Here is a 20,438-nt window from a genome sequence, read left to right as displayed (position 1 = left end):
CTGTCAATCGTTCCAGACCAGATTGTCAATCAAGTAACCCCGCCCCCTGGCCTCGCAAAACTTTAACCCTCTATAAAAAAAAAAATCAATATTAATTTATTTTAAGATCGGCCACCTGATCTCTCATTTTGACCATGAAAACTAACGGAAAAAAACTATATACAGTCTATGCACCGTACTCTGTTTGGCTCCACACTTGCTAATGACCACTTCCGGTCTCAGAAAATGAAAAAAACGGACCTTTTTTCGTTTCTGTCTCTTATTGATTTTACTTTTTTGTTATTCTAAATATAAAATGAAAATCAAAGCATTTTTAAAATTTCGTATATCCCTTTTTGATCATGAAAAGGAAAAACGCCTTGTATTTCAATTTTAATTTTTGTATTTTAAAACGAAAATCAAATAACCACTCGTTTTTTGTTTTTCAATACCCGTTTCAGAACGGAAAATCCAATTACCAAAATATACACGGACCGAGCTGACAGTTTCCACCCACGCAGCAGTAAGTCATGTCACGTTTCATGTAGTTTTCTGTGTAGAAGCATCAAATATTTTCCTCCACTCAAGTCAGATCAGTTATATTTGTAGAGGAGCCCAAATCACAGAATCCCCCTCAAACCTCAGATCCAGATGAGAGGTATCGATTCTGCTCAACATTTAGAGTCTGAGAGGCTCTAGGAAGGAAGAAAACCTCTTTTTTAAAGACAGAGGGGAATATTAAACAGTTGTCTTTTTTTCAGCATGAGAAAAACAATAATGTCAAGCACCAAATCCTGTACCTCACATGTGAGTGCTAGTTCAAGGCATCTTGAATTTCTGATAATTTATTGACTATATGAAGCTACAAAAGCTGAAATAGGTATATTTTACCTGCTTTTAAGGCTCATATTTTTGTTGTGTCTTCACAGTGGATATGTTCACCAGTTAACAGGATATTTTGTGTTGTTTCTAGCAGGGCCATGAAGATCACAGTAAAGGTTAACATTTACTGATATATAACTAGTGATGGCTGATCAAGGCTTTGTTGAAGCTTTGACACTTCATTCAAAACATGGTTCATTACTCGAGGCCTCAATGACACACAGTGCTCGAGTAGGACATCTAGTGGTCAATAATATGAAGTGCAATCAAGACGTGGTCGGTTCATGGATTGTTTTGGATTTGATTCGCCATGCACACATTCCTGTTTGACTACACTAGATGATTGTATGGGTTGTAGTGGACACAAAAATAATATTACTAGTAATAATAATGACAATAACTATTGAAGAGCACGTTTCTCTTCTTATCCCCTGAGCTACTCACTCAGATACTTTTTTTTTTTTTTTTGCGCATTTATCATCTTTTTTTTGCCATTTTCGAGTTTTTTTAACTTGAGTCTCGACTCGATCGTTTTTCTCAGGAGGTTGGACTTTAGCCTTTGTGCTGGAGGGTTGAACCCTCAGTTCCAAGACTTTCAAAGCCTCCAGACCTCCCGAGTCCTCAGGACCTGAGCTTTCACACAGTCTGAGGGCTGAAATTTTCTAAGTCCCACAGTAGTTCTCTGTTAGATTGAACTTCCAGACAGTCCAAGGACTGATATCTTCTAAGTTCCTGAGTACTTCTCTGTTAGTTTGAACCTTCACACAGTTTCGATTAAATCTTTAAGGTTTTTCTTTTTAAATGTTTTACCACCTTTTAATGTTTAATTTTCTTTTTAAATCCTTCATTGTATTTTCTGTGTAATTCCTATTTGAACTTTTATTGTGTTTTAGATATATATAATTTTCTAATTAAGCATTTAATTTTTTAATTAAATGTTTTGTCTTTTTATTGGATAGGTGTAGTGAGAGACAGAAAACAGGGGAGAAGAGTCAGGGGAAGACTTGCAGCAAAGGGCCACTAGCGGGACTCGAACACGGGACACTGCGTCGGGAACCAGCCTCTGTACATGGGTCACCTGCTTAACCCGTTGAGCTATATGGTCACCCATGTTTTGTCTTTTTAAGGGTTTAACAATCTGATTAAATGTTTTGCATTTTTAAAAATGTTTAACATTCTTCTTGTTTAATTGTATTTTTTAAATGTTTAATGGTGGAAAATACTTTATCTGTAATTTCTAATATTTGTATTTTAAAAATTTTGTTTAATTTCATAATGACATGTATTGTATGGTGTTGAATGATCTCATTCAATATTTTGTCTGTTTAATATAATTTAATGTAATTTAATGTTTAACTCTATTAAACAGACAAAATATTGAATGAGATCATTCAACACCATACAATACATGTCATTATGAAATTAAACAAAATTTTTAAAATACAAATATTAGAAATTACAGATAAAGTATTTTCCACCATTAAACATTTAAAAAATACAATTAAACAAGAAGAATGTTAAACATTTTTAAAAATGCAAAACATTTAATCAGATTGTTAAACCCTTAAAAAGACAAAACATTTAATTAAAAAAATTAAATGTTTAATTAGAAAATTACATCTTAAAGACAATAAAACTTCAAATAGGAATTAAACAGAAAATACAATGAAGCATTTAAAAAGAAAACTAAACATTAAAAGGTGGTATATGTACATATAATTTAATTGTATTTAATGTTTAACTCTATTAAACAGACAAAATATTGAATTAGATAATTCAACAACATACAATACATGTCATTATGAAATTAAACAAAATTTTTAAAATACAAATATTAAAAATTACAGATAAAATATTTTCCATAATTAAACATTTAAAAAATAAAATTAAAGAATATTACACATTTTAAAAAATGCAAAACATTTAATTAGATTATTAAACCTTTAAAAAGACAAAACATTTAATAAAAAAATTAAATGTGTAATTAGAAAATTACATCTTAAATTTCTTAAATCTTTTTAATAATAAAACTTTTTAAAAGTTTTATTGTATTAATTTTTTTTGTTTGATTTAATTGCTTTTTGTTATGTAGTTTATTTCTTTAATCTTCTTTTTCTGTCAAGATTTTAACCCCAACCTTAAAAATGAAATAAACCCTTCAATCACAATGAAAATACTTCTGTTGTCACAATCATGAGTTAGTCAATTATTCAGTTTATCAATTCAACTTTATTTGTTTAGCACCTTTTACACAGATGACAAAACTAAACAAGCAAAGAGAAAAAACTATGATTAAACCATTTAATATGGTAATAAAATATGTTGTGTCCAGGGGATGGAGGGAGTTTATTGAAGTCTTCTTGGGCTCATATGGGAAATCATTTAAAATATAAACTTGATATTCAGTCTAAGGAAACTGCAGAGTGACAGAAGAACCAACAATATCTCCTGTTTTCTCCTTTAATGAGTCGACTCTTCTTGTGCTTTCAGACCAAAGAACTACAGACTCTTCACAACCTGCTCAAACTCTTGGTACAGGACCTCACCACACGGGTCAAGAAGGTTTCCTTCTCATTTCTACTCTGAAGCTCACCTTCTCCTGCTCAAACTGCTGACAAATGTTTCTGCTGCTCTAAAGTCTGGTCTCCAGAACTTCCTAAAAACTCTCAAAGTCTCTTCTGCTGCAGGTTGCTTTGTAGAACTGTTCCAGAAAACCTCACTAAACCACATGGAGGGGCCTCAAGATAGTCGTCCAAATGAAACCATACAAAAACCAAACTAGCACAACCCAAACGCTAAAGTCTCCTACAGCCTACCAGAGAACCTCTGAGAACAGAGAATCAGGACAGGAACCCTTACCTTCTGGAGAAGAATAATATAGAATGTGTCTGACCAAAAACCTCTAAAGACTCACTACAGCCAAGATAAAGACACAACTCAGCTGCACCAAATCCACTAATCACTGCAAACATTAGCACCATGTGGGTAAAGAACCACATTTACCAAGACAACTATCCAGTACAAAGCCCTAAAACACACAAAGAAACACATTAAAGACGATTTTACTGCTGGAAGCTGCAAGCCAACGCCTAAACAACAAACTAAAGCAATGGAGCCAAACCCGGTTCTGTGGTGAAGAGAAGCAGAGGAAATGTTTGACTGCAACTAAATAAAGCAGGAAGACACTGAGCTGCTCAGGTGTTCCTGATAACACCAAGCAGCCACCTGGACAGCCAATAGGAACACAGCTTACTGGAAGTCCAGAGGGCTGGGTTAGTGAAGGAAATTTAGTTTCAAGTTGAGGCAGAAAGTTAACAAAGAAAGTTGAAAACCACCTTCTGATACCTGAAATCTCTGAGTTTTCACACAAAGAACACCTGAACATGTCAAACTGGTTTCATAGTAGAACCATCATTGTAAAAACGTCATAGTATGGTGTGTTGCTCAAAAAACATTAGGACCCGGCTGTCAGGGGACAAACATGTAAGAAACATGAGAACAGAGAGAACCCAACCAGTAGGTCACAGTTTATCATCCCCCAGTCATCTCCTGAAGTCCATATGGTGAGAGACATCAGTATCTGGTTGTTAATTTACCAGAGGATGCTTATAATCATGCTGATGTGGTCTGTACTCTACAGTATTTTAGTGACTCAATAAATGCCTAAGTTGTTTTTTTTTTTTTTTTTTTAATACTTTTTAGTTTTTAATAAACATTTAACAGCCTATATGTAATCAATAAATGGCCTTTGCCTATCTTAAGAAAAATTCACTCAGAACTCTGATATGTTATCAGTACTAAATAAATCACTAAATACATGAATACACACATAAATAAGTTAATACATTAACTGTGTTAAGATGAGATTCAGATTTTTTTTAAAAAGTTGTTTATGTTTTTGCAGAATCCAGTATTGCTCACTGGTTGGTCATTACATTTTATACTGCAGCACAGTAGTAACACTCACACCAATTCAGTAATTTTCTAAGCACTTAATTTGTGTTTAATAAGACCAATAACCAATTAAATATTAGGATTATTTAATTGTTTTACAATGCAGCTACAAAATAAGAATATTAGTGTTAAAATTGGATCTTAATTTTATTTCTTAATTTTTAATGTAGTTAATTACAGTCATTTTTGTATAACTTACACATTTTCATTCAATTTCAATCAAATTCAAATTCAAATTCAATCAATAACGAAGCCATCGGTGTCTCTCATCTAGTCTCAATCTTACAAAAACAGTCCAGCAAGAATCCAACATTTGCATCCTTGTGTCCAGACCGTAGTTTTTCATTGTCAGAACAGCAGCAACTGTTGCTTCATGAATGTTCACACTTGTGGTTACTGTGTATAACAAGGTGATACTGTTCCTTCTGTGCTGCTGAATCTACCCCCCCCCCCCCCCGCCCCCGCTCAGATAACAAATTAATACCCTCTAATATAGTTTGAGTCTTAGAGACCAGTTCGTTCATTTTTGCTGAGTCATCATTTGTTGGGAAACTAACCTCTGACCCCTCCCTCACCCCCTCACCCCCCCGTCTCCCGCCCCTGTGACACACATATAGAGCAGACATTGAGCTGACAAGAAGCATATGCATTGTTGCAAACAATGGAAGGAGGTTATCATGCTATGATGCATCTGCTGTTGTACTGCAGTCTGAGTCTGAGGCCTTTTGGAGATGTTCAGGCTTTCTGTTTGGTCTGAAAGGGCTGAGTGTTCCTTTGCACATATTGACTAATGAAAGAAGGAAAGCAGAGATTTTTTCCTTACAAATTTTCCTCCAAGTTCTTGTCGGGCTGTTCATTATTTACTAAAATCTTTCATTAAAAACATATTTTTTTTTAAAAACAGGAAGAAATGTTAGAGGTGAGGAATGTGCTTATGAGGGATCACAAACAGCAGCTTGTGTCTGGTTGATGCAAATTTGACCTCTCAGTCTCTCTGATTCCTCCTCACCCCAGCAATCACTGACAAATAATTCCATTTTATTATATTCTCTTCAGCTCAGGGAAATAGACTGATCACTTTTAACCCTCGTGTCATCCTGCGGGTCAAAATCGAACCGTTTTAAAGTTGAAAATGTGGGAAAAAATATATATTTTCACAGTGAAACTTCTGATGTCCACATTTTCAACATTTTTGGGAAATCTTTGAACATTTTTTGGTGGGAAAAAAAAGAAATGTTAAAAATGTTTCTTAAGAACATTCACAAAAAAATAACCAAAATCCAGCAAAATTCACTGGATTTTGGTTGATTTTTATGTGAATGTTGTTAAAGAAAATATTACAAGTTTTACTGATATATATATGTAATCACTTTAGATATTTTTAGCATTTTTTGGGAAGATTTTTACTCATTTTTTGAAAATATTTACAAGAATTTTCTTGCCAAATTTGGGGGATTTTTTAAAAATAAAACTTGTAAGGAAAACTTTTAAGGAATTATTGGAATTTTCTTCCTGAAGGTTTTGCAGATTTTCAGAAATTTGGTGGATTTTTTTGGCTGAATTTTTGGATTTTTTTCAGAAAAGGAAACAATATTTTTTGGTGCCCATAAATGAGGACAACAGGAGGGTTAAAATGACATAAGAAAATATCATTAGAAACTATGCATGCTAAAAAATAAACAAACTGGTAAGTTCAAAACCATAACTTGCTTAAAGCAGTTTTAATATTTTAACCTGCCAATTAATATATTTATTATATATTGGCTATTGGCATTTTACTCTCTATAGTAACATATTCCCTACTTCCATTCCTAGTGTGATTTCAATTTGACATCAGAGAAAGACAACAAGCAGCTCTAACCCCCTCATTTCAAATGTCAATTAATAACTTAACTAGAATCACTTATTAAAGAAATTATTATACATCTGTTGAGCTTCCATGTTGTTTTAGCATTACAGCAGATCCCTTAAACACCAAAACCAGCGTGTTAGTTTTAATGTCTTGAGCAGCTGTCACTTCTTTCAAGTGATAATGATGCAAAACTTGTCATACATGTTTAAACAGAGCTGATTAGAGCATGGAGAGATTACACAACTCGTGTGTGTGTGTGTGTGTGTGTGTGTGTGTGTGTGTGTGTAGACTGTAGCCGCGCTTTCCCAGGCCAACACAATACCGTCTCTAGGGGAGGTGCACATATAAGGGGAGGGAGGCCTCTGTCTGCCAGTGGAGCCTATATATGTCTCTCAGTCGCACACATGAGAACATCGCGGTCACTATTCAAGCCTTCTGACATGACTTTGTGCACATTAGTATCACTGATAATGTGGGGAGATGTTTACACAGTGACATTTTATAGATCCAACCTTTCAGGGAAAATGACACATCACCATTGGGATTATGACATTTGACAGTGAAGAATTGTTTAAAAGGTTAGGTTAGTTTAAGTTTTGGTTGTGATTAGATTAAAGTCAGACTAAAGTCAGGTTTGGGATTAGGTTAAAATAATTTCTAGTTTAGGATTAAGCTGCAGATATCCTTGCTAGCATACACTGGTAGTCAAAAGTTTGGACACATCTTCTCATTTAATGGTTTTACTTTATTTTCATGACTATTTACATTGTAGATTCTCACTGACGGAATCAAAACTATGAATGAACACATATGGGATTATGTAGTAAACAAAAAAGTGTGAAATAAATCAAAACATGTTTTATATTTTAGCACATTCTCACATTTGCCCTAAGTTGGCATTTTTCCATAAGTATTTTGTATTTGTTTTTTGTTTTTTTAAAGGACTTAAACTGATATTTAATTAATAATAGTTACAAATTACAATTTTTCTCTGGACTTATTTGTGCAGCTCTGGTTAGGGATAAGTGTCAAGGAAGTGAATTTAAGTCAAAGGCTCATAGGTACATTTTCAGGCTGCTTTATGGCTCTATAGCTGGTCATAAAGTCCTGAAGTAAGATCTTCAACACTTCTCACATTTCACTTTTTCCTCTTTTGCACTTCAGTGTTTTTCTTGGCGTGTGATGGAGGTCCTCTGTGTTTTCTCTCAGGCTGTTTAATGACAAACATCACACTAAACTGAGACCTGTTGTCTGGGTGAAACACTCCATCACCACAGTGTGGAAAATAGCAGAGCAGCTTCTTAAAACTTATCAGAGAAAGAATTTGCTTTTTCCATAGAAATGTTCGTGACAACTGACCCAGATAAAATAAAATGTCAGTAGGTGAAGAATTGGAACAAAATGCCAATCTGAAAATCATGTATAGAGAAGCAAAGATGGATGTCCTTTCAGGTATTTTCCCCAGCAGTAAACAATGACTGTAGGTATGACAACAGCAGTAAAGGGTACAGTTAAAGGAAACTAAAATAATAACAGAGCAACTGCTTCTCAGTTGTTTGCACCACCTGTTGTTGTGAAAGAGGTACTGGACATCCCATTTAGATCCATCACTTTAGTATAGTGAAGCAACTGTGAGAAGATATACGTATGTACCCTCCTATATGTGTTTGCATGCAATGTACTGCATTTATATACACTGTGTATAGAAATATTTTAAGTGTGACATTACTGCTTTTACCTGTTACTAGAGGGCATTTCAGGACAAAAAGAAAACATGTATTCTACTCTTATCTCTCAATCACCTCTCAGATTTATCCTTGGACCCCAGGTTAAATCAGTAAACGACCTTTTGTACCAAATTGTTGAAATTAGTTTTGTTTTTCATGTTGACTACATTCTTGCAGTGAAGGCATCCACTGCGGTAAGTCAATTTTTAATTTTAATATTCTAATCACACACGTATATTTTTTTCCTTTCAAAGTGCTGCAGCTCTAGTTTAAAGGAAATGTAGCTCCTTAAGATTGTTATTTCCCCTTAAAGCCAGTAGCCACTCCACAAATGCACTCTAAATAGTATTCAGAGGCTCTGTTAGTACCATTTATTTAAATGAGCTGATTCAGGGTCTGAAAGAAAATATATCTAAAACATCGAATATCTAATTTATTGATTTTAGACCAAACTTTTAAGTTGCAATTATTTTTGATGGGTTGGGTTGATATTATAATGTTGACAATTACACCAACCTAATAGTTTGTGTAATTTAAACTGAAATTTCTGTATTAATTGAATCAAAACAAAATTCAAGCTGAAGTAAATTAAATTGGCTTGATAACATTTTTCTCCAACATGAGTTTAGGATTGCATTTGCTTGAAATGTGTTCATGCTGCCAATTACTAATTAATAGGTCATTTAAAATGTTAATTGCAGAGGAAAGACTAATTCTCCTAATTTAAAATAGTTAATTGAACTTTTTCTAAGTTATAATTTAAAAAGACTGATGCAAACTGCTGCATTTATGATTATTTAGCTTAAAGCTTTGTATTAATAGTGTAGATAAAATGTACCTATGCATAAAAGACACTTGTGATAATACTGAAATAGTTTTCTTTTCCCCCCATCAGACAGATATTACAATATATCACCAAAAAATTTGCTCTCCTACCAAGATTGTAAATAAGAGGATCACAATAATTGTGACACTAATGTTAGTGAATTTGTTCTTTTTCTGTCTTGGAGCCCTGAATACCTGGTTAGGAACCACTGCAGAAAATATTGTGATTTAAGAAAACTGACTTTTAAAGCCAAATTTTTAGATTGTACAAAGACCCCTCCAAATTGAACAAGCTAAGAACACTAGACAAAACCTAACTCATTTTTTACTTCTTTATTTAAAACATTCCAATATAAAAGAAAATTACATTACATTTCTGAATTGCTCTATTTACAAAAACATACATTGTTTAACATCTACACAGTTTACATGGTTGTTGCTCACTGCAGAGGGTTACAGTCACAGGTTTGCTCGATCTCAGCCATTCTGGCTCGCTCCAGCTTAAATTAAGTAGCCGTACAGTTAATCTTTTCTTTGAAGGCACTAAGAAAGGACAGGCTAGTGAACAAATGAGGAGCTGTAATTCAACAACAGATGTCACAGAGCAAAGTCATAAATAGCTTTTGCCTTTGGCAGTGATCAAACTGAGCTCAGTCGTCACAGGAAGATTTTACATATGAACAATTTTTTTTCCTTTACATACTAAGGCTTACCAATAAATATAAGCACTTAAAAATGAAAAAGCAAAACCTTTGCACAATAGTCAAGTTTTTCAGGAATGTAACAACAGTGTGCAACCAGGTTGCAACAAAACAAAACAAAAAAAAAATATTTAAAAGACAATTATTGAGCCATAAAGGTGCATTAAAACACCTCCACGTGTTGAAGCAAATCAATTGGCAGTTCTATGGCTCATGTAGCTAGGAAACACAGCAGTGTCTTTGTTCCTCTGGCAATACTGTAGAGCAAATCTGCGCAACACAAAATTTAGATGTGGACTTTGAGGTAAAACAATTTAGCTTTTAAATTCATCTCAGTGTAATGTGATATTTATTGAAATAAAATATCAAAAATTGTACATTTCCATTTTCCTGAGAATCTGACTGAAGCACCATCTGGAAGCATCTAAGCCTCAATTTCAAGAATAGCACCAGTGAAACTCAGATAATACCTCACAGGCACAAAATGATTGGTTTCCTCCCAAACCAAAGCATGTTCATTAAAAAGAAAAAAAAAAAACTTGAACAGCTGGCTTCCCATCCAGTTTCTCTACTTGACATCAGTGGAGCCACTCAAGCAAAACATTTGCCTTGTCAAAGTAGCCAAAAAACTAAATAAATGTAAAAAATAAAAAAAAAAAGGTTACCTGCTGAGATCCGTAATTCCTGACGATCTCCATATTAGCAGTTTTATGGAACCAAAACAAAAGACTGACAGGAATCATAAGCCTGAAGTTAGTGTTAAAAACAATTAAAAAGCCAAAACTTCGACTCATTCAGCTGCTACGGTCAGAGGTTGGACTGTGGAGAGGTTGTTGGTGTTGTGGAGCACGTCTCACTCAAAGATTGACAGGTTTCTCTGTGCTACTGGGTGGCGTCAGGATCATTCCTGCAGCAACAGGTGAAAGCTGACAGTCAGGGCTGTCGATCTGACGCTCCTGAGCTTTGCTCTGCAAGACAAAATTCAGCATAAGGCATTTGTGAAGCCTCAACAGGATTCTAGATCTTGTATGTACTGGACATTGGGCCTGTTGTATTTTAGCATATTGGAAACTGAGCCAGCATTTATATTCTCCAACCACACCAATGGCATCCTTTTCACATCCATCTAATGTCCACATGTTTATGTTGTAACACTTTATTGTGCATATTCTACTCACCAGCAAGTCCAGATAAGCCACGTGTGTCTGGATGTTGTGTCTGTCATCAGCTTTGACTTTGGGAAAGTTCTTGATTTGAGGTTTGGCTTCAGATCGCAGTGTGTCCATGAAGGGGCTCATCCACCGAACACAGGGAGAAACGCTTTCCCACGTCAGACCTTACGAGTGTTACATATGTGGTAAGTATTGAGATAAGCTCAGACAGAGCTAAAAAATGTGCACAACATCTGAATGAATACAGATAATCAGAAACCGTGCAGGTGGGCCAACAAAAAATAACCTACCTGAGACTTTATGAACAACATCGAAGGTGGAGAAGTGGCAGAAGGCAGCTGCAGCAAGAACACTGTAGCTGTAGTCCAACGAGCTGATGTCCATCATACACAAGTCCAACAGCTGCAACACACACGATCAACATCAGTAACGTATTTTTTCCCTCCTTTTTTCCAAGTATCGTGGATCAAAAAGTTAAAGGTCACATGCTGCTGTCAATTCAAATCAGGGAACTTTACAATCTGTGCAGCGGGCATGAAGGTACCTGTGTAATCTGGATGTATGTTTCCTGGGAGAACTGCGGCTCCAGGAAGTTCTCGTCATCTTTCTGGGCTTCAACCTGAGAGTACAGCTTCAACCAGGAGATTGGCGTCTCCGGACACAAGTTCCAGTCCAACGCCTGCAGGACAACGGAAGCAACGTTCAGGTCAGCACAGGAACACAGATGTACAGCAACAAACTGAGGCTACTCAGAGGGAACAGTATAGCATGTTGAACGTGCGCTAAATACTTTTCGACAGATAAAACATATATGTACAAATAGTTCCTGAAACCAACAGCACCATTCAGTTGCTTGAAAACAAATAAACCCTTTAACACAGGTGTTAGTTCATTACAGGGGAGTTTCTGTGTTAATGTACCTTCAGTATGTGAAGCTCTGTGCGCTGGATGTCCCACATGTCGCAGGCTCCATCTGTGACGTAGGCGAACTCGAAGATTTTAGGAGGGTAGATTTCCTGAAAAGAGGTGAGAAGTTATGAGTGGAAGAGTTATTCAGATCAAATTAAATGATTATTCCCTAGACAGTGCCTGATTTGAATGGTTGTGTGTCAGAGTGTGTTTGTAGACAAAGAGGAGGAGCTCACCTCTATCTTTGAGGCAATGAACAGCGCAGTGATGCCGATGAGCTGCAGGTAGTCTTTGTTGACGTTCTCCTGAGTCAGCATGAAGCGGTCGAAGTAGTCCTGGGCGAGGTAGGCCGTTTGTCTGTGGAGGCTGTACACCTCACTGACCTGCACAACGACACGGACATAGTTTAACCTTATTCCTTTATTCAAGATGGTGGCAAATGCTGGAAATTAGAAATAAAAATCTATGAAAACTCTAAACCATTTTATAAGTTACCTCAAGCAGCCAGTCCAGCAGAATCGCCCTCATCTTGGGCTGCAGTTTGGGATGCTGCTGCAGGTAGCTCTTGTCATGAACGTACTTCAACTCTTTGTTGAGCATTTTGATCCACACGTCATCTGAACTGGCCCAGCTGGAAAAGAAAGACCGGGTTTTACCAAATACAGTACACAGAAGCAGTATTCAGTTTTAAATGCTCCACAGGTTGGTTCCAACTACGTTCATTTCAATCAAAACTGAGACAATTCAAAAAAAAATAAATCCTGTGTTGTATCTTTATTTTCTTGATTAGTCAGTTTTATCATTTTTTGGCTATTTTTTATTGTATGTAATTAAGCATCTTTTAATGCATTTTTTCATGCCTTTATGTTTTATTTGTTTCATTCTACGCCAACCACATCTTTTAGTTGACTGAAAAAGCATTTTTAATGCTTTTGTTTTTTTACTAGAATTATTATACTAAAAAAAGGCAGTGTACTGACATCTTTCAAGTGTACAGATCTGTGGATTGATCACATCATTGCCACTGCTTTTGTGCTGCATTAACCAATAGATAATAAAGATATTAATCAGTAAACATAACTTGGACTTAAATAAGTAGCAAAAAATGATAGTTAATTGGAGGAATTATATAAATTAAAAATATTTCTTCAAGATCTACATGATAACTGTACAAGGCATCAGGTCTAGAACAACTACAGTCCAGTATTTAAAAAAAAAAAAAAAAAAAAAAGCAATTTCTTCTAGAGACTGACCTGCAGAGAACTTACATACAATGTAGTGAAACCTAAAGTTGATCCATTCACAAATTCAGCTACAAGAAATTTAGTTTCATGGTAAATGAGAGGATTAAACTCTAATACTGAGTGGAGTGGAGTGACAGTGAGAATTACTCAGAATGAAGTGTCGAGCTACGACAGCCTCATTGACGTGTAAAACACACTTACCTGAGGCGAGGAATGGGGGAGGCCTTGATGAAGAGGTTCTTGAAGCTGTACTTTTTGAAGCTGGATGAGTCTGCAGGCTCCAACTCTTTGTGAGGAGTTTCAATGAGAATGCATGGACTTGCTCCATCCTCCGACCAACACTTCTGAAACACAAAGGTGAATTAATTATATAGGGAACAAGATTGTTTGGGAGAGACAAATCCTCAGAAATGCATTCATTCAACAGGACAAGGACAATCTGAATAACTCAGCTTAAACTAAAAACAAGATTTGTTGTTTTATAGTCACCATTAAGGGACATTTTTTCTGCTTGAAGAAAATAGTTTGAGCGCTACACAATTTTCTGAATTTACAACCATGATGAGCAGAACATAACTGTTAATTTCTTTATTGTCTATATCGGAATCTTCCTTCCCATTCTTTGGGTGGACGGTTCTGCAGGACTTTCATTGCTCCATTTCAATATATCTTATTCATTAAATTCTGCACATTTTTTATTTAAAGGTTTCTAAGGAAAAGCATGTTGGTCTTGTAGTTAAATTTGCTTTATCAAGAAAATTGCACTCCCAATTTTGATTACCAATTAAGTTCAATAGTGACACCTTCTGTTCAAAAGAAGGTACTGCATGGTGATTGCTGAAATATACTTAAGGACTTAGACATAATCCTTCAGAATGACCTCAACAAGATAAATCTGCTATCATTACCAATTTTCGGTACCTTATCCAAAACATAGAGAGAGATCAGGAATAGCAACAGAAAAAAACAGATAATTAAAAATAACTAACAAATGTCAGACTCTTCTAAAAACAAAATGGATGCCCTCCACATATAAAAACCTCCAACAAGAGAAGATCACTGAGGACAGAGCTTTCCTATCACTTACATTACAAACTCGGGGAAAAAAAAAAAAAAGATAATAAAACTGCAGTTTTTAAAAAAAAAAAAAAAGGGCAGGACACACTAGAAGGGAGGGCAGTCACGAGATATAGATAATAAACTACTAACACCACACATATCCATGGCTGAGTTCTTATCAGCCGTAAACACACAATCATGTAGAGCCGACAACACATTTGCACACTGACCTGTATTTCATAGCTCTGTTTCTTGGCAGCAGGTTGTAGTTTCTTCTTAGAAGGCTGTGAGAGAAAATAAATACAAACAGGTGAGTCGGTGGCCAAACGTCCAGCAACAAAAGGAAAACAAACCCCAGGTTAAATGGTAACAAACGAAGAAAGCCTGCAATTAGTGACCAGATGCAAAGAAAAGCAAGACAAACCTCTGACTTCCTTCTCTTCAGTGGGACTCTGACGGTCGGCTCAGGTGTGTTTGAATCTCTGGCTTGAAGTGTGATGCGACCACTGGGGAGACATAAAAAAGAAGATATATAAGCATTTGTCTTTGAAGAGTCTATTTTAAACTACACTGCCAATTACTTCTAAGTACAGCTGAAGGTGGAACAGGGCTGGTTCAACAGTTTTGTTTTGTTTTTTTTAACAAAACTTGCAATTATTAAGTTTATATTTGATGCCTTCTGTGTTCTCAGGTTTAATGATATGTACTTTTTCCTCATCTCACATGACAAAGTGACCATGGGATATACAAAACTGACTTTGTATAACAGTTTTTATGATTAATAGACCAAACCCTTAAAACAACCAAATAAAAATTTAACTCAATGCAGAAAATTATCAATTTTAGCACTAACTGACACAAAGTGAGTGTATGCCATCACCCTCAAAAAAGGTGTTTAGTTTCAAGAGCATGATATATGGCTCTAAAGATCAGTTTATGCTCCAGTGATCCATACATGTGCAATTTTCATATAAGGACTTTAGCGCCACCACAAAGCTCTAGTGAAGAGGGTAGTTCCTCTTTACAGTGAGGACTCAAAGCCCCCCCAGACAACAGTATGAGAACAAACACCACCAGCTGCTTACCTGCGTCTTGACATGGTGACTTTATTTATGGCTCCGCTGTAAAGTAAAAGAGGAAAAAGGTGAGATTTAGGCACAATTTCAACATCACACACACTAACACTTCACCTGTTGAGAGAATTTTGGGAGCCAATATCAAAATATTTTGAAAAATATTAATCCATTCAGCTGGAACCATTTCATAATTTCTCAAAGCGCCAAGGGACCTTTATCAGGAGCAGTGAGTCCCAATAATCAGAGTACAAAACATGATACAGGTTCCTGTAAGTGAGGCTTTGTGTGATGGCCCAAAACTATCTAAAATAATGCTATAAAAGCCCAATCTTCGCCTGAAAACTCCTAGAGGATTCATAGAAGGTCCTAGGAACCATAAAGGTTCAAAATATAACGCATCCTATTTTAGAGGTTCAGTGTTAATCTTGGTGTAAGTTGTGATTAGCTTAAGATAACAGATACAATGTTAGCTTGTGACCTCCAATAAAGAGAGGCACAGCAGCTCGATAAAACAATAACCGATGACTAGCAAAGCTGAAACACCACAAGTAAAGGCCACTAAATACACCATGTCATAGTAGAGAGGTGTAAGTAGTAAATAAAAGTGATAAATTCAGAGCTAAACTAGCCAGCCAGGTTCTGTAAGCAAGTGTGGCAACTGCAGCCCAAAGGAGGGGGGCTGGTTGCTCCCTCGATTTTAAACAAAAAAAGCTCAAAAATACTCAAATATAACTAAATTCCCTCTTCTTCGGCGATGAAGCACACTTTTCCAAACTTGTCTGATATAGTTTAAGGAAGCAAAAACGCCAAAATATGAACTTTATCGAAGGATTGAAACTCAAAGACGCGCCAATTTCCGCAGCTCAGAAGCGGGAGGATTTCAGCCCTGCCTCCCCAAACCTGCTCCAAGTCTGCGGGGGAAAACTAGCAGAAATGGCCGCTAAAGATAAACCATATGGACTTAAAACCACTCACAACTACTTATACACACTCTCAAGAAGCATATATCTAAAGATAAGCCTTCTACATGACCATTAAGCGCCAATAAAGTCGGGGGAAACAAGAGGCCACCGCGAGGCTAAGCTGCTGAGGGGAGCTACTGGAATTAGCAAGCCTAGCCGGGTAACTGCTAACTAGGTCAACAATAACCAGCTAACCCCGATATGGACAAAACTAGTGATCCCCAGTTTTTACATACAAACAGCATAGTACTTGCTAGCTTCGGGAAAACAGGCGACAGAACAAAAGACACAGGAAAAACGACTTTGAGTTTTAGAGTAACAGGAGCAGCCTCAGTGTTTGTAAGATAAGCTCCATTAAAACCCCAGATTCTCACTAAACACACGTCTTGGCCCAAATGCAACGTTCAACTGAAGCGAAGCAGATTGCACTAGACGTGGAAAACGCTTCCAATAATGTGAGAATAAGAATTAAAGACTAAGATATGGGTGCAGTCAATGGCAGACACAGATTTCAGTCCATTTGGTACCAAACTACACCTGAATAATGACGATATAAAGACGAAACTCGCATCACAAACTGCAAGAAAGCGTTTTAAAGAATACAGAAACATTTTCTAAGACTGCATAGATTAGTATAAATGTGTGCTCCTGTTCGGTGGTCTTACCTCCTCAGTGAAGAATGAATGAATGCATCAGCTGTGGCGCCGGCGCCAATCCTTATATCCGCATCTGCCGCCGCCAGTGCGCATGCCCGTTCCCGGTTCACAGAAACGCGCTAAATGTTTAAATCTGAGCTGGGATTTTTACAAACGAGCACCACGGAACTGTTTAAAGGGGCTTGATTTACTCGTCTCTGCGATTAAAAGGCTTATTACGAACGCTAGGACGCAGTTAAACGGGTTATTTACAGGGTTGAACCGGAGCCTGCATTGATTTCTAACGGACACCGAACCGCAGGACGGTTTTATTAAGAAAATACCGCTTTCCGTACGTTGCGGTTAAACTTTAACGACGCGGTAGACGGTAACAAGTCATTTAAGAGAGGATATTTGACATAAATATTGTTCTTCGCGGAGTTATTTTGGGTTTTTTACGCGGCTTCGAAAGTGCTTCCGTCTACGAATCCTGCCTGTGGGAGGGAACTCCGTGACGTCAGCCAATGAGAAGGCGAGCAGCGTCGTCCGCGTGCTACCTCTGCAGAATGTAAACAGAAGAAGCACGTGGAGCTGCTGTCAAACAGAAGTGCAGAAAAGCTGCTGCTGACATGTTGGTTTATTTCAGCTTTTAGCCAATAAGAAATAACAAAATGGGCATAACAGAGCATCTGTTCAAAACAGTAATATTTATTTTTTTTAATGTAAATAAATAAATAAAAACACCACAAAAAGAACTACAAAGAGTTTAACGAATGCATAGAGATTCAAAATTACTTCAAAGTGACACAGAATAATCGCAGAAATGCAGAACAATTACAAACACACTCAAACAATTCTAAAACTATGGCAAACAACTACAGAGAGAAGATAAATAGTGATAGGATAAATAGTGATAAGGGAATGTAAAATGACCAAGGAGATATATTACATAACTGCATAAAGACACCTTACGAATGAAAAAAAACACCAAAATAACCACTAAAACACCCAAAACAATCAAATAAATTTAAAAAAAACTGCCACAGAGACATAAAATGCTCACAAAGCCATGCAAGAGACTCAAAACAATTGCAAAAAGACACCAACAACTAAAGAGAGATAATAAATTGCCAAAAAGAGATGTAAAGTGACCACTATGACATGTTAAATGATTATAAAGAGATATAAAATAAATATAAGATATGCCAGATGGCCAGAAAAAGATGCAAAATGACCACAAAGAGAGGAAACTTAATAGAACCACTAAAACATTAAAAGTCTATAAACAGATGTAACACGACTACATAGCAACAGAAAGTAACCACATGGCACACTGAATGACCATATGGAGATGAAATTTGTAAAGGAAGAGAGGTAAAATGGTCACATTGAGAACCAAATTGATTACAGAGACTAAAAACAAATGATGCCAAAAAAAGCCAAACAATGGCAAAGAGACATAAATTGACCACAAAGAGATGTAAATTTCCACAAAGAGATGTAAAATGACCCCAAGGAGACTAAAAATGTCCCTAAATACATGTAAAATCTTTGAAAAATGATGGCAAACAACGACACACATGCACAAAACTTGCGCTTTCTGCATGAGCATCAAGTTCCTCTTGTCTCATTTCATTCATGCAAACTTTCATTAGTTCCATCATATCTCTTGTTGCTGCTGTGCTGGAGTCTACTTTTTTTCTAACCTCCATAGAAGGTGCGGATTGAGATTGTATCTTTTCATACACATCTTTCACTTGTGTCTCCAGCTCTTCAACAGCACCCATGAAGTCACCTAAGTCTTAATTAGAGTGCATCCTTAAGTTTGTTGCTTTAACCTGCTCTTTCCATTTTTCCTGATGAACTTACTCTCCTTCTGAAGAACCTCTTGTTGCCTTCATTCTAGCATTTTTGAGGTTAACTTTCTCTCTCTGGAGGATTTCCTGAGATCCACTGTCTGAGAGGTGGTAGAGGTAGGCTCAACCACTGTTATTTTGAGTATTTCTATTTTAGCATGGATATACCATAAGTGACTAACTTCTCCTTTTCAGCATCATCTGTTGATGATTTTAATTGTTCACTTCCATCCATCTATTATCTATACACTGTTTAATCTTCATTAGGGTTGCGGGGGGCTGGAGCCTATCCCAGCTGACTTAAGGCAGGGGACACCTGGACAGGTCACCTGTCTATCACAGGATTACACATAGAGACAAACAAGCACACTCACATTCACACCTACAGACAGTTTGGAATTACCAGTTGGCCTCAGCATGTTTTTGGCAATGGGAAGAGCACCTGTAGAAAACTCACACATGCACAGGGAGAATATGCCTTGAGGAAACAGTACTAACTACTAAACCACCATGCAGCCCTAATTCTTGACTGAATATGTTCAATTCTTCTTGAAGGAGTTCAATCAGTAATTCACGACTTTGAGATTTTTCCTCATGAACTGACATTTCACAGGTTTTAGAAAAGGCGCTATGTACCTCCAACATCTTGCTAAAAACTCAAATAAACCCTTTACAAACAGATACAGCAGTGTAATGCAAGTGGAACTTCTATTCACTTCAAGAAATCCCTTTGAATGTATATTTAAGCTCTCACATAAAACAAAACTCAGGAAAGATAAGCCTATTAAGACAGATCAGCTACTCTCATTCCTAACCAGTATGTTATTGTTTTCTTTCAAAGCGCACTATAGTGCAGGGAGAAGCAAAGGAAGTCAAACTTGCCTTCTTCTGTGTCGACAGCGTTGAGGTGAAACAGTCGCTTCGGGGCTCTCGGTTGTACTGGTGTTACGTTTTCCCTTCTAACTACTCCAGTCTGATGTAAAGAAGGCCCCGCCTCATACGGATGTCTTTTATCATATATTGTTTTTTTCAGTCAGCCGACACTGTGAAAACTACGAAAAATAAAGCACATACAAACATTTCAAATACACAAAATTTCACAAAAAATGTCCCTAATTAGACGGATTCCAAACACAAGTCTTACAAGCTAGGTTTCTGGCGTTAGACGAGTCTGCGACCACAATGTATAAAAACCATCCATACAAAGCACTTTACCGTATAATGCCAATAAACACTACAACAATACAGTTCAAACGTAAAGGTCACAATTACCGCGTGTGCCCCTCAGACCATGCAGAACAGTCATGTTTTTAGGCCATATCGGTTCCTCTCCAGCAATGTAGCCGTACTTCATGACACGCAATCCCACAGGTGAGACCCTTAATTTAACTATGGTCACGTGACTAGTTTCTCTCTCCATCAAATAAACATTATAAAACAGCATTAGATTTTAAACAAAACATCAGTTTTACAGTTGTATATTTTCAAAGTTACCTTTCTCAGCATCCTATTTATTGTGCTTTTAATTAGTTTTAATGCCCATGTGAATTCAAATATTCATGAAATGACAACAGAAAATAACAACAAACTTGACACTATATAAAT

The 20,438-nt window shown here is 36.5% G+C and overlaps 1 protein-coding gene across 2 annotated transcripts; it reads right to left on the bottom strand.

The window, feature by feature from the left end:
* Window positions 1-9,537: 9,537 nt before the first annotated feature.
* Window positions 9,538-17,035, bottom strand: ccne2 (cyclin E2). 2 transcript variants are annotated; one of them, XM_035957622.2, is made up of 12 exons: window positions 17,008-17,035; window positions 15,390-15,425; window positions 14,729-14,810; window positions 14,535-14,588; window positions 13,447-13,586; window positions 12,497-12,632; window positions 12,238-12,384; window positions 12,013-12,108; window positions 11,637-11,771; window positions 11,383-11,494; window positions 11,099-11,256; window positions 9,538-10,888 (listed from the first exon to the last, which is right to left on the bottom strand). In XM_035957622.2, exons 2-12 carry the CDS (start codon window positions 15,401-15,403, stop codon window positions 10,778-10,780), a joined length of 1,185 nt encoding a protein of 394 aa, XP_035813515.1. In that variant the 5' UTR covers window positions 15,404-15,425; window positions 17,008-17,035; the 3' UTR covers window positions 9,538-10,777. The 2 variants fall into 2 exon arrangements, with proteins under 2 accessions (XP_035813515.1, XP_023146861.1); XM_023291093.3 differs by having other exon boundaries at window positions 13,447-13,589; window positions 17,008-17,031.
* Window positions 17,036-20,438: the final 3,403 nt, after the last annotated feature.

Source organism: Amphiprion ocellaris, chromosome 9 (genome assembly GCF_022539595.1).
Source record: "Amphiprion ocellaris isolate individual 3 ecotype Okinawa chromosome 9, ASM2253959v1, whole genome shotgun sequence".
Lineage (NCBI taxonomy): Eukaryota > Metazoa > Chordata > Actinopteri > Pomacentridae > Amphiprion > Amphiprion ocellaris.
This window is presented reverse-complemented; position numbering and strand designations above follow the sequence as displayed.

Bases quoted from the DNA above. Each gene is read 5' to 3' on its own strand.
- ccne2 (XM_023291093.3), bottom strand. The intron at 12,385-12,496 runs GTAACTTATAAA...GTCGTTGTGCAG, and splicing joins TGCTGGACTGGCTGCTTGAG to GTCAGTGAGGTGTACAGCCT. The intron at 12,109-12,237 runs GTGAGCTCCTCC...ACCTCTTTTCAG, and splicing joins TCATTGCCTCAAAGATAGAG to GAAATCTACCCTCCTAAAAT.